The sequence below is a fragment of the Cnephaeus nilssonii genome (assembly GCF_951640355.1).
Source record: "Cnephaeus nilssonii genome assembly, chromosome: 13".
Taxonomy (NCBI): Eukaryota; Metazoa; Chordata; class Mammalia; order Chiroptera; family Vespertilionidae; genus Cnephaeus; species Cnephaeus nilssonii.
Window position 1 is genome coordinate 5745514 of NC_137084.1, and position 19302 is coordinate 5764815.

At 49.3% G+C, this 19302-nt stretch overlaps 2 protein-coding genes across 5 annotated transcripts; one reads left to right on the forward strand and one right to left on the reverse strand.

The window, feature by feature from the left end:
- Nucleotides 1-660: 660 nt before the first annotated feature.
- EIF1AD (eukaryotic translation initiation factor 1A domain containing) lies at nt 661-12227 on the reverse strand. 2 transcript variants are annotated; one of them, XM_079788263.1, is made up of 6 exons: nt 11924-12227; nt 10559-10833; nt 10309-10417; nt 10098-10206; nt 9882-9929; nt 661-9342 (listed from the first exon to the last, which is right to left on the reverse strand). In XM_079788263.1, the coding sequence occupies exons 2-6, from the start codon at nt 10643-10645 to the stop codon at nt 9198-9200; spliced, it is 498 nt and encodes a 165-aa protein (XP_079644389.1). In that variant the 5' UTR covers nt 10646-10833; nt 11924-12227; the 3' UTR covers nt 661-9197. The 2 variants fall into 2 exon arrangements, with proteins under 2 accessions (XP_079644389.1, XP_079644390.1); XM_079788264.1 differs by having other exon boundaries at nt 11920-12227.
- A 217-nt stretch (nt 12228-12444) lies between these two features.
- Nucleotides 12445-14170, forward strand: BANF1 (barrier to autointegration nuclear assembly factor 1). 3 transcript variants are annotated; one of them, XM_079788266.1, is made up of 3 exons: nt 12445-12588; nt 13288-13426; nt 13660-14170. In XM_079788266.1, exons 2-3 carry the CDS (start codon nt 13304-13306, stop codon nt 13804-13806), a joined length of 270 nt encoding a protein of 89 aa, XP_079644392.1. In that variant the 5' UTR covers nt 12445-12588; nt 13288-13303; the 3' UTR covers nt 13807-14170. The 3 variants fall into 3 exon arrangements, with proteins under 3 accessions (XP_079644392.1, XP_079644393.1, XP_079644391.1); XM_079788267.1 differs by having other exon boundaries at nt 12514-12632; XM_079788265.1 differs by lacking the exon at nt 12445-12588 and adding an exon at nt 12925-13171.
- The last annotated feature ends 5132 nt before the right edge of the window (nt 14171-19302 follow it).

Below are 19302 nucleotides of genomic sequence, written 5' to 3' on the forward strand. Positions count from 1 at the left end.
GATATTCATATCTTGACTTTTTAAGGACCACCCCCAAATTAGCATCATCATTCATGAACTTGCTCCTCGTTCCTTCTTGCTCTTCAGATCTCTCCTCTGGGGTCATTTTCATTCTTTCTGAAGTTCATCTTCCAGAAGTCCCTTGTGTCAAACAGACATAAACTCCCATCTGCTGCTGGCCTGAATGTCTTCACCTTGGTATAGCACGGGGTGGCTGACCTCGCTCACAGGGCTGTGGTGAGACTCAAAGTGGTTCCCCTTTGGCCATTTCTCAGACTCGAACACCCTAGGAAGATGGAGTTGGCCTCACCCAGGGCCTCCACTCTAGCAGGCTGGGTCCCAGCCAATCCGGCAACACCCCTTCCCTGACTCTTGAGGCACCAGCTCCTGCCATCTCAGGTGATTCTGGCCCCAAAATCCCTTAGCGTGGCATTCCAGGCCCCGTACCTTCTAGACTTAACACACCACGTTACCTTCCCTTCCTCGGACCCCTGGCCTTTCTGTCCTCGTGCACCTGCTCCAGAGGACACTTGGAGAAGCCAAGTTCCCTTTGTACCAATATAGGTACTGTCTTGGGGAGTAGGGAAGAGAGACAGGAGGGGTCCCCCAAAAGTGTGTCAGCTGTGGACAGAAAGGGGGACCAGAAAAGGGGAGGACCTCACTACAGAGGCCTCCTCTCACAAAGCTACCTGTGGCCACAGGTAATCTATAGGATAAGACAGACCCTGATCCCCAAAATGCTAAGTTATGGGACCTACATGAAAGAGGAAGGCACTTGGAAGTTCAGAGATGAAACAAAAATAGAGGAGCCGAAAGCTTCAGCCGTTTCCGGAAGGGGAACTATTGAAATAGAGGGGCGAGGAGGTCCCTGGGGAGAAGACCCCTTCAGCGATTCGAGTTCTGAGGTCTCAGCCCCTCCGCCCACTCTACAGGGTCCCACAGCTTCTGAGCCCCACGCTGTTTTCTGAAGCAGGCTTTCTGGTGCTGGTGGTGAGATACGCACAGCCACGGACACTGCTGTGTGAGGCCCCCGCACCTGGGCTGGGTACTTGAAAACAGAAAGACTAGGGCAGCGCCCACCTCTCGCCAAGCGTTCCTGAGCACGTTGTCTGTGTATGCCCGAGGGGAGGGGGCTGACACGGCTTGTAAGTGAATTCCCGGTGCGGGTGTGGAACTTGGGCTACCAGCGGCGGACCAGGCACAATTGCTGCTGGACCTTCGGTGGGACAGACTGCTGCTCCTAGACTGTGAGTGGGATGGTGGTTTGGGTGCTGCAGCCCGGGGACAGCTGCTGAGGTTCAGCTTGAGCGTGCTTACTGTGACCCCTGCTGGTAGCTTCTATAAATGTCGACTGAATATGGAGCCAGGAATGATTGCTGCTCCTCGCACCTGCCCAGGTCATGCAGCGGGACCACAGTGCACACCAGGAGAAGAGGGGGCTTCTCCGAGAACTGATGAGAGCGGACCCAGCACCATTCCCACGCTCAACCTGGGATGGCTAGTAACAAAGGTTTCTGGTACTTGGCGCCTCACTGAACCAGCAGGGTTACAAACGGAGTGGGTACCTGAGCGCCGTCAGGCTATCAGCAGTAACTGAAAAAAGCCCGCCACCACTGGCTAATGCTTTATTCCCGTGTCACCAGGCAAGGCATGCAATGCGCCTTTACAACTTCCACAGGGACTTCGGCGTCTCTTGTAACAACGTGAGCCACTGCTGGTGTCCTGGCTTTCCATGACATGAATGATAATGACAGTGGTTCCTACTGAGGAAACCACACGCCTCGGGAGCTGCAATAAGCACACATCAGCTCTAGGCTGTTTGCTAAACTGACCCAAATCTGAGCACAAAAACAATCACACAAACCCAAACACAGGACAGTTTATAACGTAACTGGCCTGAACTTGCCAAGAGTCCATTTTATAAAGAAAATAAACATTAAGGTGTCTTCTGTTCTAAATTAAGAGACTAAAGAGATATAATGATTAAATTAAAACTATGTGCGTTGTGTTTACAGAAAAATGAATATGGCAAATGTTATAAATTGGGGCCCTCATAAAGGGTATTACAGGTACTTATTTTACAATTTTAATCATTTCTTTAAGTTTGAAAATTCCCTCAATAGTTTGGGGTGTGGAAGGAGGTAAAGCTGAAAATTAATGAACTAATTAAGCACCCAACCAAAAGGGTTAGAAAACCACAGAATAAGCCCAAGGAGAATATAAGTACAGGGGAAATATGGCAAGAGCAGGAATTAAAAAACATGAGGAAGCTAACAGTAAAGAGGAATGACGAAAATTTGGTAATTGGAATTTACATATATAATAAGCCTAAGTGACGGTCCAACCAGTAGCTATGATGTGCATTGACCACTAGGGGGCAGACGTACAGTGTAGGAGCTGCAGAGCTGTGGTGACTTGGCAGCTGCGGTTCTCGGGTGACACACCTGGAACCAGAGAGGAGGGAGCCCGATTCTGGGGTGTGTCACCTGAGAACCACCCTCTCGCAATCTGGGACCCCTCGGGGGATGTAGGAGAGCCGGTTTCAGCCCGATCCCTGCAGGCCAGGCCAAGGGACCCACCTGCCGGAGGGACCCTGCTCACACTGCAGACAACCTTCAACCCGTGGCCTCAGGTGCGGCCACCCAGGGGGAGGGACTGCAGGAGGTTGGCTCCAGGGCGCGTCTGGCCTGTCTCACCCAGTCCCGCCCCGCTGGCCACCTTCTAATTAATTTCAGTGTGCACAAATCCGTGCACCAGGGCACTAGTAGACTAATAAACTTCCACCAAGACTGACAGGATAAGAAAAGAGAGAAATAACAAATAAATAATATTACATATAAATAAGAAAACATAACTTTGGGTACAGTCAAGACTACAAACAGAAGGCAATTCTATCAACAATTTTGTGTCAATAAATTTGAAACCACAAATAAAAAATGAGAAACTACAAAAACATTTTTCCTTGAAAAAATAACTGATTAAAGAACAGAACAATCTATTATTAATAAAAACCTAGAGTTAAAAATCTACCCACCATCCCCAAAATGCCAGGCACTTTGGTTTTCAAGTTTTATCAAAAATGTAAGAAATGCAAACTTCCAATCTTATATGAACACGTGTAATGAAAATAAGTAATAGAGAATGCTCTATCTTGGGAGGCTGGCATAACCTTAATATAAAAACCAGACAAGGGCAGCAGAGGAAGGAAAAGCTCAAGCCATCTCACTTAGGAACCTGAGTGTAAAAGTGCCCCCCGATATCAGAAAAATAAATCCAGCAACATACTGAAAATATGTCATGACTCTTATTCCAGGAATGCAAAAACTGTGTCAAGGTATCTCAACACACACACACACACACACACACACACACACACACACACACACACAGATATGTCACCACATTTACAGATTTAAAGGAGAAAAACCATGTGGTTAACTTGGATTGCCGAGTGTGCTCCTTGGTACACATACAAGATGGGGCAAAAGTAAGCTTACAGTTGTTTGTATGGAAAACAATAAATAATAATACAAGAATAAACTGTTTTGTGTACTCATAACTGTAAATCTACTTTTGCCCACCTTATCTATGGGTGGCTGGATGACAAGGGGAGAAAGGGAGCCGGGCTGCGTGGGGAAGCCCCAGTGGAAAGGACCTGGCTGAGAAGGCTGGTCCTAAAGGGACAGAGGTACAGAGGCTGAGGGCCACAAATCTCAAGCCTGACTGCAGGAGGGGTCCATACTGTGAGGTGACCCATCATGAGGCTTGTCCATGGCACTGGGGAGGGAGGGGGGGCCCTTAGAACACTCGGCTCCTTCTGGAAGGTCTATTCACACAGTTGGATTCCACCAGAGTGAGAAATAGGTGGAATTCAGCTTCAGAGAGTGAAAAGGGGAGAAGCATGCAGAATACAAGGACTCTTCCTCCATCAAGATTCTGAGCTATAATCCCCGGGAGCTAAATGGCTAATAGATGGAGAAGCAGAGATGAAACAGGTTTCAGAGGGAAAACCAGTCTATTAGGTAAGCTGCAGAATCACTAAGAGCTCAAGGAAAACGTGAGGCCAAGCTTACAGACAAAATGCCCAGAATATCACACACAGTGGGCAACAAAGGAAACTTATAGCTCTAAATATATTTACAAAAAGACTGAAATTAAATTAGCAAAACATACAACTCAGAAGCTAGAAATCAGAAAATAAACCCAAAGAAACAGGAAAAGGCCAATAAAGTAGGCATTTTGCGAAGCTAGTCCAAGAAAATACACAGAAACCAGGACAGATGCCCGCTGGTTTGATTTGCTCGCACTCCTTTCCCTTTTTCTGGTATAAGAACCTCCCTATTCCATGGGAAACACACGTCATGTGGATGAGGGGTGGCTCATCTTGCCTCCCCCCAGCTCCCTAACTCCCTACTCAGCCCTGGCCACAGTAATTGCCCAGGAGAGGGCAAGTGACAGAGCAAGACAATTGTTCTTTCCGGAAATACACGAATTCTGAGGAAAGAACTCTTTGTAAGGGCTGAGTGGAAAGGGGAGCCTCCTGCAGGAAACACTTGTAGGGCGAAAGGGACCCATCACCCGAGAGAAGCAGAGACGATCGGAGAAACGAATGAGGGCCCTGAGGAACCACACTGGCCCTGGGTCAGCTCTGCCTACAGCTCTGCTCTCAGACTTCAGGCCAATGAGCTTGTCTGCTCTGCTAACTCAGGTGAGGTTTTGTCGCTTATGCCAATTACTACACATGACTTTTTGCCCCCCAAAACCTTAACTATACATAAAATGATTCTAAAAAAAAAGTTACCAAAATTGACTCAAGGATAGAAAACTTGGATAGAAAAAAATTACAAGGCAAAGATCCACCCCTAAAACAAGGGTACCAAGTGCAGATGTTTTTATAAATAAACTTTATCAAATTTTGAAGAAACAAATAATTCCTTTTCTATAAATTCAAACCTGAAGAAAAAGATTAAATGTTTCTAAACCAGTTCTACATGCTAGCATAATTATTATCAAATGGGATAGGGAGCTCAGATCATTAAGACAAAAAGTGAGCCCTGGCTGGTGTGGCTCAGTTGGTTGGGCATCATCCTGTGCACTGATATGTCGCTGGTTCTATTCCAGGTCAGGGCACATGCCCAGGCTGTGGGCTCAATCCCCAATAGGGGGCGTGCAGAAGGCAGTGGATCGATGTTTCGCTGTTTCCCTCTCATATCAATGTTCTCTCTCCCTCTCCCTTCCTCTGTCTCTAAAAATAAAATTTAAAAAAAAGTGAAATTTGCCTGAAAGGTATAAAAAACCTAACTAACTATTATAAAATCAAGCAGGGCTTACATCAGAATGTGAGAATGGTTCCATATTAGGGAACCTATTAATGAAAATCAACACAATAAAACAAAACCTTTTGATTATCTCAATAGATGTGGAAATTCATCACAATGTGTTGAGTAAAGAAAAACCCCTCAGTAAGCTAGAACAGAAGGAGATACCTTCAGCCTAATGAAGGTTATCTATGAGAAACCTAAAGCAAGAAAACATGAGAACTACTCCTGCCAAGAGAGGAACAAATAAGGGTGCCATTCAATATTATACTGGAGGGCATGACCTCTATAATTCAAGAAATGAGCATCAAGGATCAGATAAACCTACCTCTAGTAGATTTTACTCTTTGGTAAAATCTTTAGTCAGAAAGTGAAGAGAATCAGAATTCATTTAGATCAATTAGGTGAGCCCACAAAGATGTACAGCTTTCCTACATGCCAGTGACGGTTAAAATGTAATTTTAAAAGACTCATTCATAACAACAAATAACTCTAAGATTCCTGAGACTAAACTGAACTGGAAACATTAGAAAGCCACATGAAAATAACACTTTACAAAAGGACAAACATAACCTCATTTTTGAATAAGAAGATTCAAAAGTCTTAAGATAGTACTTTCCTCCAAATCCAACTATGAGATTTAAATCCATGCCAATAAAAATCTCAACAGGACTTTTAAATGAAAATTGACAATCCACTCTAAAGTTCTTATGTCAGAAAAGACATGAAAATATGACATGTTCCAGGAACAGTGTGGCACAGGGGTGAGGGAGCTGTATCAATCATGCTATAAAATGTGGTAAACAGGACAGATCAGAAATTCCAAAGGGATCCACATATATGCAGGAATACAATTTATTTTAAAAGGTATTCTAAAGCAATGAGGAAAGAATGAACCATTTAATAAATGACATAGGGACAAGTGGCCACATCTTTAGAAAAAAAAGTTAGCTCTCTCCCATAAAAAACAAACTTCAAACGAATTAATACACATTTGTCTCTACCTCATCTGATGTTTACTCTTTGTTTGTATATATACATGTTTTCATTCTTTTTTTTAAACGTATTTTTATTCATTTCAGAGAAGGGAGAGGGAGAGAGAAATATCAATGATGAGAATCATTGATTGCTGCCTCCTCCATGCCCCACACTGGAGATCGAGCCCACAACTCAGGCATGTGTCCTTGACTGGAATCAAACCCAGGACCCTTAAGTCCACAGACTGATGCTCTATCCACTGAGCCAAACCAGCTAGGGCTCTCTCTCTATATATATAAACATATGTATGTACACATACACACAAATACATACATATGTATGTATATTTAAAGCCATACTAAGCAACATAATAGAAAGTGAGGAGAGGAGCAGATACATGTGGAAAGGTTGAAATCCCATTGGATTCCAATGGGAAGTAAAAAGACAGGAAGATCCATGAAGACATTGTACGCTTGGTAATGGGGAGGTGTGAATTCTCACCAATGGCCTACTATTTCTTATTTTCTTAAAAAAGAAAAAGGAAAAAGATGTGTGTGGTATACTAGTGGCCTGGTGCACAGATTTGTGCACATTGAAAGGAAATTAATTAGAATATGTTAATATTACTATTAACATACTAGAGGCCCGATGCACGAAGATTCGTACAAGAATGGGCCTTCCTTCCTTCCCCTGGCTGCCAGCACCGCCTTCGCCACCTTTCCGCCTTCCCACGCTTCCCAGAGGCCCGGAGTGGCTAGGGTGGTGCGGAACACCTGTGACCCAGCCGCTCATCACCTGCATATGCAAATTAACCCATCTTTATTGGGTTAATTTGCATACCCACTCCTGATTGGCTGGTGGGCATCGCAAAGGTACGGTCAATTTGCATCTTACTATTTTATTAGTGTAGATTTCTCCGGTACATCACCCAAGAACCTCCACTGCCAAGTTACTGCAGGTCAGCAACTCCTGCATTGAGCGTCTGCCCCCTGGTGGTCAGTGCGTGTCATACCTATTGGCGGGATGGTAGCTTAGCCTTTTATATGTATAGATACATATAGTTTTATTGATTTTTAGAGAGGGGAGAAGAGAAACATCCATGTGAGAAACATGGATCAGTTGCCTCCCACACATACTCTGACTGGGGATCAAACCTGCCACCTGGGTATATATCCTGATCAAGAATTCAGCCCTAACCAGTTTGGCTCAGTGGATAGAGCGTCGGCCTGTGGACTGAAAGGTCCCAGGTTCGATTCTGGTCAAGGGCATGTACTTTGGTTGCTGGCACATCAACAGTAGGAGGTGTGCAGGGGCCAGCTGATCGATGTTTCTCTCTCATCTCATTGATGTTTCTAACTCTCTATCCCTCTCCCTTCCTTTCTGTAAAAAATCAATGGAATATATTAAAAAAAAAAAAAGAATTCAATCCGCCACCTTTTGGTGTATGGGATGGTGCTCCAACCACCTGAGCCACACCAGTCAGGGTGGCCTACTATTTCTTAATGAAGTATAAGCTGTGGTAACTAGCAGGGGAAGGGGAAATAGGTAGACAAGATAAGAAGTTTCAAAATACACCCCAGAGTTGATCTGTTAGGCAGTGCTGAGGGTTCATTTGAGGTTTACAATTATAAACTTAAGGTAAAACAAGTGAGCCCAGTTGTTGGTTTTCTCTAATAGTTAGTCACAGAAGTGAGTGATTGGATTGGCTGGGGTTAGGTATTAGTAGCTGAATACAATGGAGGAAGACAAGAGAGTGGAGGGTGTGGGCCATGGAATCCAAGTTGCAGAAGGAGGACAGCGAAGGGAGAAATGGTGAGAATGTGGTGGGGCTGGAAGATAAAGAATTTTTGCAGAGGGGGGTAGTTGAGCAAGTAAACAAGAAAGCCAGAAGGCGGTGATTGTACAGGTATTTGACTTCAAAAGTTGTTACAATTTCTACTGATATCAGGGGTCCAGTGGGTAGAGATGTAGGCAGCAGGCCTGGAATAGAAGACCCGAATTAGTGATGGGGATTATCAAGGAACTAAAGAGCCACAGTGCTGAACAGGCCCATCCATGCGATGTAGAAAATGACTAAGCAGAGGTAAAAGACTCTAAGCCAGGAGATTAACTCTTCTAGTCTGCGCAGAGACTACAAGGTCAATGCCAGCAATGAGGAGGAGTAACATATAGCCAGAGGTTAAAAAAAAAAGAGAGAGGTAAGTGGGATGATATGTTTTATAAGAGGGCTGAGGAGTGATGGTCTAAGTTGCTAGAAGGGTCCAGCAACCAGGGGATGCACACAGCAGCATGGGGGTGGGCATTCCTGCAGTCATGGTGACTAGAAATGCAGGGGAATCAGTTTACGAGGTACTATGAAATTCATCCTGAGTGTTTCTTAGAGGCAACGGGGGACTAGGTCCTATGGCTGTGATCCTGAAAGCCTGAATCAGTACTGGTTGAGAGCAGGCAATAAAGTGGGACTGTTCCCACTTATAAAGTACATGCACGGAGGAAGAGCACAGGGCCTGCCACTTACTAAGTGCCCAATGAGAGAGAGAGAGAGAGAGAGAGAGAGAGAAAGAGGGGGAGAGGGGGACCTAGGAAATCTTAGTTCCCTCCTTAATTTCAAATTCATTCAAAATGTCCAACTATTCCCTATTTCCTGCCCATGAGACCTCTACCAAGGAGCAATTTTTAACTGTACCACAGGTCCCTTCTCCCTCCAGAGAGCCACTCGGACACTAGCACAAGTCACCACCCACCAGGGGTTTAATTCTCCTGAGTCAGAAGGTCAGTTCAGAGAGGAGTCCTGCCTTGTCCCCATTGGGGGGAAGATCTGCAGAGCACCCTGGAATTGTCCAAGGTCAGAGGGAGCCAAGGACTTGTCTCTGAGCAAGATGAAAAGTGGGTCCTGGAGCCTCAGGCTGCCTCCTCCTCTTCACTCTCCTCCTCGCTCTCGTGATACTGTCTACGATTGGTGTTAACAAAGAGGTCAGAATCATCTTCCGAGCTGGACTCTTCTCCCGATGACTGTGGCTCAGCTGGGAGTTCTGGCTGAGTTGGCCTTCATGGGGGAAAAGGACAGAGTTAGCCCAATGCCTTCTGGGAAAGCAAGATCTGCAAACAAGGAGCCCCACAAAAAGGAGGGCCCTCTGGCCAAGTAGTCAGGGCTCAGCAAGTCAGACAGGGAGTCAGAGCAAACAGCAGGAAAACTGGGCCAACGAAAGCAGGTTAAAGACAACCCCCGGCCCCACCCTCAAACGTTTACTAGAGCCACTGGTTTTAATAATAATTGTTGTAGTTACTAACATGCAATGGACCCACACTGCATACAAAATACTATACTAAGCAATTTTACAAGCATTAGCTCCTTTAATCCTCACAAGGCTCCTATTTTATAGGTGAGGAAATTTAGGCTTAAGAGATGACATAACCTGCTTAAAGTCCCCAATTTATAAGTGGCAAAGCCAGGATTTTAACCCACAGAATTTAACCACATATTTAGGAGCTCTCACCAGGGAGAAAGACAGGCTCTATTTCCCTAAGGCACTAAAGCTTGAACCCCTTTTTTCCATCTTCTCAACCCTAAGGCTTGAACCTCACCTGTTCCTGTTGTTGTTGTGTTTCTCAGCCACCTCAAAGGCTTCAGGCCTGTATCAGGAGAAAAGCCAGGGTCAGAAAGAGCAGAGAAATCTCTCAGCATAAAAGCTGTTTTCAGCTGTCCCTACCTGGGATGCTGTGATCTTTCCTCCCTAATTTCACAGCTAAGAAGTCAATCCCCCCGAAATCTTACAGCCAATGACCCAGGGGACCACCCACCAGAGCCCATCCTTCTTCAGAGAGCGCACATGGTCTTTGCAGAGCACAAAGGAGATCTCAGCCTTCACCTTTTCCCCCTCTTCAATAGGGTCAACGATGAGAAAGTCCCCTGTAGGTAGAGAGGAGGAGAGGCACAGTCAGTCCAGCTTGCAGCGGCGGAAGCCAAGGCCACAGGAAATGGTTCTAACTCCTAGAGAGCTGCCTCTCTCACCTCTCTTGATCCAGATGTTCTTGCGGTATTTGGAGGGCATGCTTACCAGGAAGCGCTGCCCCTGGGCTGTCTCCACTTCATGCAGATTGTTCCCTGGGGTCCTGAGTACCTGGTCCAGGAGACCAAGAACCAGTTGGCCTCACCAGCCAGCTCAAAGACCCACTGAGCTGGCTGTATTCTCCCCCCACCCCAGGGCTCCAACAGGAGTGGAGGGGTCGGGGCAGAGCAGCTTATGCCCAATGCTACTCACCCTCACGATCTGCTGCTGGTCAGAGGGCACCATATGCTCCCCCAGCACCTCCTTCACCACATGCTTCCTCTTGGTGGCCTGAGACATGCTGGTCCTGTTCCAGGGCGGTGAGGTGCAGAGGCTGTCTGCCTCTCCTGAGTTTCTTGGGTGGCAGGATCAGAACCCAGGACTGCTTTGAAGATGGGGAGGGACCTTTGACTGAGGAGTGACCGTGTCCTCGTTAAGAACGTGGGCTCTGAAATCTAACTGCTTGGATTGAAATCTTACTCTATTTCCTGTGAACAAAAGAAGGGGTTGTATGGACAGTGACCTCACAAGGTGATCTGATAATAAATTCCTAACTGGGCAGGTCATGGTGGGTAGTCGTGCCCCAAGTCTATAACTTTTTTTTTTTTTAATTTTAGAGAGAGTGAAGGAAGAGAGAGATAAATGTGGATTTGTTGTTCCATTTAGTTGTGTGTTCATCGGTTGCCTCTTGTATGTGCCCTGACTGGAGATCAAACCCACTATCTTGGTGTGTCCGAATGACGCTCTAACCAACTGAACTACCTGGCCAGGGCCCAGGCCTAGAACTTCTTTAACCAAAGGTTTTTAAGTCATGACCCTCAAGAGAGCATATAATCTCATTAACTATCCTGTAACCCCGCCCCCACCTTGCTTTCTCCCACCCTTTTGTAATCTTCCTTAGCTCCATCCTTAAGTTCAAATTTATAAGTGAAACTGCAAAACTATTAATCTCCGGAGGGTTTAAGACCTTGCTCCCTGGCATATGTTGTCAGTTTGGCTCAAATAAACTCTTAGAAAAATTCTCCACAGGTTTGGAAGTTTTTTGGTTGACAATCCTTACTGTTCCATTCTCTAGGCCTCCGAGAAAAAATAATAGCTAACCCAGAGCATTTATTAGGATGAGAGGATGTAAGCAAAGGACTCCGAACAGCGTATGGCACATAAAAATAACTCACGTTATCATAAGTACTGGCATAATCATAAAAACTAAATAAATCATTCTGGCAATCGCTCGGGAAGAGAGAAACGAAACTGTATCTTCCTCAATATGCTTGTACATCCCAGGGCAGCACAGCCACACAACACAGGTATCCCAACACAATACAGGCAGAGGCCAGTTAGAGAGCACCGCAAAGGCCCACGCCAGGAACGACTTCATTAAAGGGCGAGGTTAGCAGTCTCGGTCCAGGGCATCTGCTCTATTTCTGACTTGAGTTCGGAGATGACAAGGACTGGCACCACCAACACGGGTGGTTTACAAAGGAAAACTCCGAAGAGCTACTTCTGGTTGTAGTTTTCTGCCTCCCTCCCCTAGCCCGGAGGAACGACGCTGAGAGAGAGAGAGAGACCCATACCTACCTTCTGGCCCTCTTCTCCCACGGCGCCGCTGGAACGGTCCCGTCCTCTAGGCTGGACGCAGCGAGTGGCTTGTCCACGACTCACTTCGCAGCCGAGCCAGCGAAAGCCCAGAAAATGAACTTGCCGGTGCGCAAGACGGTGGAGTTTGCTTGGACCCAGGTCTTCAGCGTCTCCGGTTCCTGCCCGACTCCTAAAAGCCCGACACGGTTCGGCCAGAGTCGGACCCTTCCAAGAGCAGTACTTCCGGCGCTCTGCCGTCAGCCTCCGGCCACCCTCCTCCCTCCTTGTCCGACCCTCTAACTCTTCCTGCCGCCAAGTGGGCCAACGCTAGGTCCTTGAGTTCCGGATGCCGTGCAGCGGGGAAAAGAAGTTTTCTTCGCCGAGGCCTCTGCTCCGAGGCCGGAAATGCTGCCCGAGAAGAGAAATCAAACAAGGCAGCCCGGCTTCCCGCGAGTCGACCGAAAAGGAGCGTCTACTAAGGTTGCCGTCGAGGTCCAGAGCGCCTCAACTCTATGGCTCTAAGCAGCTAGAAGCGCCAAATTTAGTTTTTTTAGGCGGCTCTTGAGGCGACCCGGAAGCGGAAGTGGGAGAAAGTTCTAGTGGGTTGAGGTATCGGCGGGAGCAGCCGGCGGCGGGAGGAGCCGTTACGGGAGCTGGAACTGCCGGTGAGCGCCAGCCGCGGAGCAGGGCCCAGTCTGGAAAACAGGAGGTGCACGGAGGAGGGAGGAGGGAGGAGAGGGGGCGCAAGCGGTGCAGCCGGCCAGAGTCGGCGCCCTTGGAGAGGGCTTGGCGGCAGGACGCGGCGCGTGGGTGCGGCGGCGCGTGGAGGGGGCGGGGCGGGGCGCGTTGGGGGCGGGGCTGGCGGGCGCGGCCGGAGCCCGGCGTGGACCCGGCGGGGCAGGAGCTGGTGTGCGCGCTCCGGCCTGCGCCTGTGAGCAGCCAGTGCGGCGGGTGGGGCAGGGGGCCCTTTGTTTGCTCTTCATGCCTGGTGGCCGTTCCAGTCAGAGCCAGTGCCTTCATTTCCCTGCCAAGGTCACAGAGGGAGTGACACCCTCCGGGCGAGCCCTGGCCGCTGAATGGGAATTTTCCCTCTGCCCCGCGAGCGCCACCTGATAGGGCAGGATAGTCTTTCCTAGGCCATACACAAAACCCTCCCCGCAGGGAGTGGAAGAGATTTCTCTCTCTCGAATAGTGGGGGGAACTCTTTTTGGACCTCAGTTTTCTTCTCCGTGAAATGAGGGGAATCGAGTAAGCCACCATAATGGCTGGGTTATTAATGTTCTCTGAATATGAGACTTGGGCCAATGGGCCTTCGGGAGTTTCCGGGTTTTCAGCCCTAACCTACCTTTTCTTGGGATTCCCAGATTAATCCTGATCAAGATGACAACCTCCCAAAAGCACCGAGACTTCGTGGCAGAGCCCATGGGGGAAAAGCCAGTGGGGAGCCTGGCCGGGATCGGTGAAGTCCTGGGCAAGAAGCTGGAGGAAAGGGGCTTTGACAAGGTGTGGGTGGCTGCGTGCAGCTGGGGAGGGCCGGGGCGGGCGGGGGGTGGCCGGCTGCCACACTGCCTGGTGGTTTGGGAGTGAGGGAAGTGAGTTTGCCTGTTGGGGTGGGCAGTGGTATGTCTGAGGAGATGGCCAGAGCCTGCCCTTCCTCCTGGGCTCATGGGGTTTGAATGCCACATCCGTGGCCTCGATCACTGAGCAGCTTGCCCTTTATTTTGCCTGTTTTGCAGGCTTACGTGGTCCTTGGCCAGTTTCTGGTGCTAAAGAAAGATGAAGACCTCTTCCGGGAATGGCTAAAGGACACGTGTGGCGCCAATGCCAAGCAGTCCCGGGACTGCTTCGGGTGCCTTCGAGAGTGGTGTGATGCCTTCTTGTGATGCTCTCTGGGGAGCCCCCAATCCCTAACACCAGCCTTGAGTCTCCAGAGTTTGCAGCTGAGTGGGGGCTACTCCCTTGTCCTCTACAAAGGAAGCGATTGCTGTCTGCTCACCACCAATGGCCTCCGGGTCTTTGGGGGAGTTCTCTCCCCTCACCATTTCAACTTTTTTGGAATTCTCACTCTTGCATGCATCTCCCTTCTCTTTCCCCTGCCAGTTTCAGGTCAATATATCAGCTTTTCTGAGTGGATTTCTGGCCCCTACCCTCACCCCTGGTCTGTTTAATGACGTTTGGCTTCTCTTTTGGCAAAACAGTCACTGTCCGTATAAAGTTTTTTAAATCAATAAAGTCAGTGGCCTTCCAATACTGGGCTTTGTGGTTTGAAAAGCAGGTGGGCTGGGAGTCGCCACTTTCCCAGGGACTGATCAGGTCTGCCATCCTTCTTATCAGTGCAGATCGAAACTGGCAGCTTCCTCCTCACTCCCAAGGACAGCCACCCCAGTCACGTAAGCCTCGGACAGGTGCCCTGGAGTGTCTCAATCCCTTATAATGTGGGAGAGTGTGGGTTGGTCCCTTCCTGGATCCAGATGGGCTGTGGTGTTCCAGATGTCAGTTGAGTCAACAGCTGGGCTAGGCAGCACCTGGTGGAAAAGTCAGTGGGCGTCAGAGGTATTAGGAAGAGGGGGAACCGATACGGGCAAAAGTTCACCTGTTAATCGTCATGTCTCCTGGCATGGGGAGGAGTGGGCAGGGCTCTTGCCGTCTGCCCTGCTATCTTAGGGAGGCAGAAAGACCCTGGGTATCACAGCTGGGTGGGCGCGAGTGAATTACACTGTCTGGTGCACTTTGATCCTGTTCTTGAACACTGTGAACCAGGCCCACAGCTAAGATTTTTGCAACCACTTTTTTCTTCCACGATAATAACTTATTTTCTCTTTTATGGATGGTGGAACCAGGGCTCAGAGAGACTGATATGTTCATGGACTTACTGGTAGGAAGTACCCAGACTGGCCCTCCAAACAATTTGGAACTCCATGTACCAGAGAGCCCTATGCTCCTTGGCCGTGTCACTCAACCTCTTTGAGCCTCCGTTTCCCCACTTGGAAAATGAGATTGTTGTAATGATCAGGTGGAATGCTAGCTGTGCAGCACCCAGCCCTGCTTGACTTGCAGTCCTTCAGTAGAACAGGAGGAACTACTTGCTCACAGAATTTTCCTCAATGTGTTACTGTCAGGCTCTTGAGTCTCAATGTAGAAATGAGACTGAACTCAGTGCAAGATCAAGCAGATAGAGTTCATTGAAAAGAGCTTGTGCACAAGGGAGTTGAGCAGAGAAGAGGAGTTGAGCTCCCAGAGGGCTTCTTGTGGATGGCTTATGTAGGGGCCTTGGCGTGGGTGTAGGGCTTGGGAATGGGGATGAGGCAGTTGTCCCACCATTGTCATCTGGCAGCAGTTGATTCCAAGGTAGTCACAAGTCTTTTCTGTGGTCAGTGGACCACTCAGAGGGCCTATAAAATAATGCTTATGCAGATATTCTAGTTACCATTTGACTATTTTGCAGAATATGATGTTAAAAAAGGATGTTACAGCACTTGATACTGAGTTATCTGTGCCCTAGCCTTGTGTCAGAGGCTCGTGGTGTGGTGATAGCTGGGTCGAAGAAGTGCAATATTTTTTAAAAAGCCATGAATATTTTAAGCGCAGTGTGTGAAGACATACTCTGAGTTATATCTCAGTGGCACAACTGAGGGGGAGAAACCCCACTATTTTATCATTGTACATTCTTTTCTTTAAGGGTGTGGTTAGATTAATTTGAACTGCGGAATTTTACTGAAAGCACGGAGTAATGGGCCTCTAAGATGAGTTCTTCTGGTCAAAATGGAGTCCAGATGTTACCCCTATGCTGTCACAAGGGGACTTACAGTCTGCTCAGGAGAGACTGACAGATATTAAATACTAAAATAGGGATAATATAAGATTTTCATGATCTCAGGGAAAATTTAAGAAGAAAAAGTTGATCAACTCCATTAATAGAAACTTCATCTAAAATACTGTAAACAGTGAAGGGAAGACTAACCCGAGTGGAAAGGGTATTTGCAGCACATAAACCACAAAGGGCTGTATCCAGGGCACATACAGAACTGCAGTGAAGAAACAGCAAATGGCCCAGCCGGCGTGGCTCAGTGGTCGAGCGCCAGCCTGTGAACCAGGAGGTCACAGTTCGATTCCCGGTCAGGGCACATGCCTGGGTTGCAGGCTTGATCCCCAGTGGGGGGAGTGCAGGAGGCAGCCCATCGATGATTCTCATCATTGATGTTCTATCTCTGCCTCTCCCTTCCTCTCTGAAATCAATAAAAATATATTGAAAGGCAGCCCTGAGGGATACCCAAATGATGAATAAACCCGTGGAAAGGTGTTTACACTTGGAATCAGAAATACTAGTGAGATGCTATTGTGTAAATTGGATTAGCAAAAATTGTGAAGTCAGACATTACCAAGTGCTGATGAGAGAAGGGAACAACGGGAACTGATACCGAGCTGGTGGGAACGTGAAGACAGTTGGTGAGAAGACGGGACTTCTAGTAAAACTGAAAACCCACCCTATGATCCAACATTCCACTCCCGGGGGCTGTGACCAGGACTCCCACACCTCTGGGAACCTTGACCGCAGTTTTGTTTATAACAGCCCCAACTGGACCAGCCAACCGCTGTCAACACCAGTGAACATGAACTCGCTGAGTACAAGGTAGATGTTTCCAAGCAAACAGTGGAAACATCAAGTCATGTGATTCCATTTTTGTAAAGTTAAGTAAATTCTTGCTTGGGAATCTCTGCCTAGGTGGTAAAACTAGAAAAAGCTTATTGCAAAAATCAACAGTGATCACCTTTGGGGGCAGGAGGTGGGTGATGAATAGGACAGCCTGGGTGGGAGCGGCAGTTTCCATTTCTGACCTCTGGTGGTAATACTGGCATTGACTCATTTGTTAAAGTGAACAGATACGCTCTGTGTACTTTTCTGTATGTTAGCTACACCGCAGAATAGTAGAATAAAAGGGAAACAAAAATACAGACCAGGATAGAGCGACACTGAGTTAGTAGGGGTGAGGGTTCAGTGCAGGGCGGGCTCTGGGAAGTGTGTGGCCCCTTGGAAGGTCACCAGGTGGCCAGAGCTGGGCCCGGCTTGTGTTACAGGCCACTCGGGAGGGTGCCAGCTGACGCCCAGGCAGGCTAATGGGGGCTGTCCCAGCAGCTCCCGGCCGGACTGTGTTTCTGCTGTTTTCCTGGATGCGTCCAGGGACCCCGGCCCCTGTGCTGTGATGCTGCCACACAGGCCTGGTGTGCCCGGCAGGGCCTCAGCCTCCCCCCACCTCAGCCCAGACTGCCAGATTGTTGTTGGCACTCTGAGGTAATGGAGACGGGTTCTTCCTTCACGACAGCCTTCCCAGGGGTCCTTCCCACGCTGGTGGCCGGTTTTGCCGCCCGTGGCTCTGGCACGGGCCTCAGCAGAAATCAGTGGGAGTGCTGCCTGCTCTGCTGCTTTCTGCTTCCTCGTGGGCTCTTTCCTCCCTGGCCCAGGCTTTGTCTCCGAAGGAACCTGCTTTCCTGCCTCTCCCCGGGACTCAGGCAGTACCTGTGACAGGCTGGAAAGGCCCACACTCTTTACCTGGGTCCCTTCCCACACAGCTTCCCGATGGATCCTGGAGCAGCAGGAGACAAAGGCCTCTAGGGTGTACGCCGTGACTGGCCTTGCAGAGATCCAGCCCCAACTCAGCCAGTGTGACCAAGGGCTCCAGGCCTGGGGTGCTGGGGAAAGCAGACCTAGGTGGGGATGGTAGGAATCAGGCTATCTACATGTCAGCCCACATTGCCCAACAGGACGCGCTTTGTTGGCGAGCATGGGTGGGCCTGGAAGTCAGCAAATACTGACTCACTGTCTTTGTCCCCGCCACCCCTGCTGCAGCTGCACCCAGTGAGCGCTTGACCCCCTCAGCCAGTCTAGTCATGAGTACTCAGATTGGGCCCAGAGCTTGGGGTGGGGTCCTGAAGGAGTCCTGCTGGCCCTGGAAGGGAAACGGGGAGCTACAGGATGAACCCAAGCCCAAGACATCTGCCCGGTGGCAGCCCAGATGGTATGAAAAGCTCACAGTATGTGTTCTCGACTGCAGCCCCCTTCCACATTGCCTCCTCCCTGCAGGCACCCAGGGCTCTGCCCACGGTTACTCCTCACCTTGACTGCTGGTGGCCTGAAGAGCCAGCTGGGCCCCGTGCAGGTCTCGGTTCCTCCTCTATCTGCTGTGTGGCCTGAAGCCGGTGCCTTGCTGCTGTGAGCCTCAGCCTCCCCTCCGCTGCGCAGGACGGTGAAGATTCAACCAGCCAATGAATGTGAAGCCCCTGCACCAGGAGAGTCCCCCCAGTGGGGAGTATCATCGCTGCTGGCTCACAGCTTTCCTGCCATGGGGCTCCTTTCCAGGATGTGGTCCGACAGGGAGAGGGGAGCAGAGCCCTGGGGAGGGGAGAGTAAAGGGTAAGGGTTCAATGAGGGTTTGGGGGCACAGAATGAAGGCCTGATCCCAGGGTGAAGGGAATGGCAAGGGTCCATCCTGGTCAGGGAGACCCATGGTCTAGGGGTAAGAGTGGTGCCATGGGCAACCTGGACTGGGATGTCTGGGCCACAGCAAAACTGGGGGCTGTGCCCTGTGGCCAGGGGGATGGCCAACCCGAACCAAGCTCACACCTGGCTCAGGCCCCTTCTGGAAGCCAGAGTGGTCCAGGCAGGGTGGAGTCCAGGCTAAGGGCTCTTCTCCAGATGAGACCCAGCCCTGGGGAATCCTCCGGGTACCCCACCTCCAGGGGTACTCCCCTGCACAGCAGACCTCATTCTGGTGGAGCAGTCCAGGATTCACGCACACGGATGCTGACACACAGGTGCCACCCCAGACTCCACCACTGACCCTTCCCCCCCGACCCCCCATTTCTTCCTTCTAAAAAGAGGAAATAGTCACTGCCCCTGCAGACTGTTATGAATGAACATGAGTCCCTGGCACGTAGCGAGAACCCAGCAGTTGTTCATTTCTCTTCCCCCGTCCTTTTTCACCGCTACCTCTTCCAAGCCCCAGTTACGATCCGTGACCCTGAGCACTGATCAGATCTTAGTGTCCTAAGGCAAAAGGTCTGTTCCCCCAGCAACATGATTAAGCTGCGTCTAGCTGTGTGACCTTAAACAAGTGTCCTGACCTCTGATGAACTGTCTTCATCTGCAAAATGAGGGTGATGCTTACTGCTTTGCGGTGCTGTGAGAATAGACCAGTGGGTGAAAGGTCTGGCCATTGTTAGGTTGGGGGTGCATCAGAGGAGTGAGTGACAGGTGAGGTAGGGGCAGGAGAGCTGGGGACTGGGCCTTGGCTGACGCTCCAGGGAGCTGTTGGGGTAAGCGTGGTCATGGCTGAACTCTATGTAACAGGAGAGCAGACCTGGGAGAGCCTGAGAAGGCCCCT

Bases quoted from the DNA above. Each gene is read 5' to 3' on its own strand.
- BANF1 (XM_079788265.1), top strand. The intron at 13,427-13,659 runs GTGTGGGTGGCT...CCTGTTTTGCAG, and splicing joins AGGAAAGGGGCTTTGACAAG to GCTTACGTGGTCCTTGGCCA.
- EIF1AD (XM_079788263.1), bottom strand. From the start codon at position 10,645: ATGTCTCAGGCCACCAAGAGGAAGCATGTGGTGAAGGAGGTGCTGGGG. The intron at 10,418-10,558 runs GTGAGTAGCATT...CTCCTGGACCAG, and splicing joins ACCAGCAGCAGATCGTGAGG to GTACTCAGGACCCCAGGGAA. The intron at 9,343-9,881 runs GTGAGGTTCAAG...TCCCCCATGAAG, and splicing joins CACAACAACAACAGGAACAG to GCCAACTCAGCCAGAACTCC.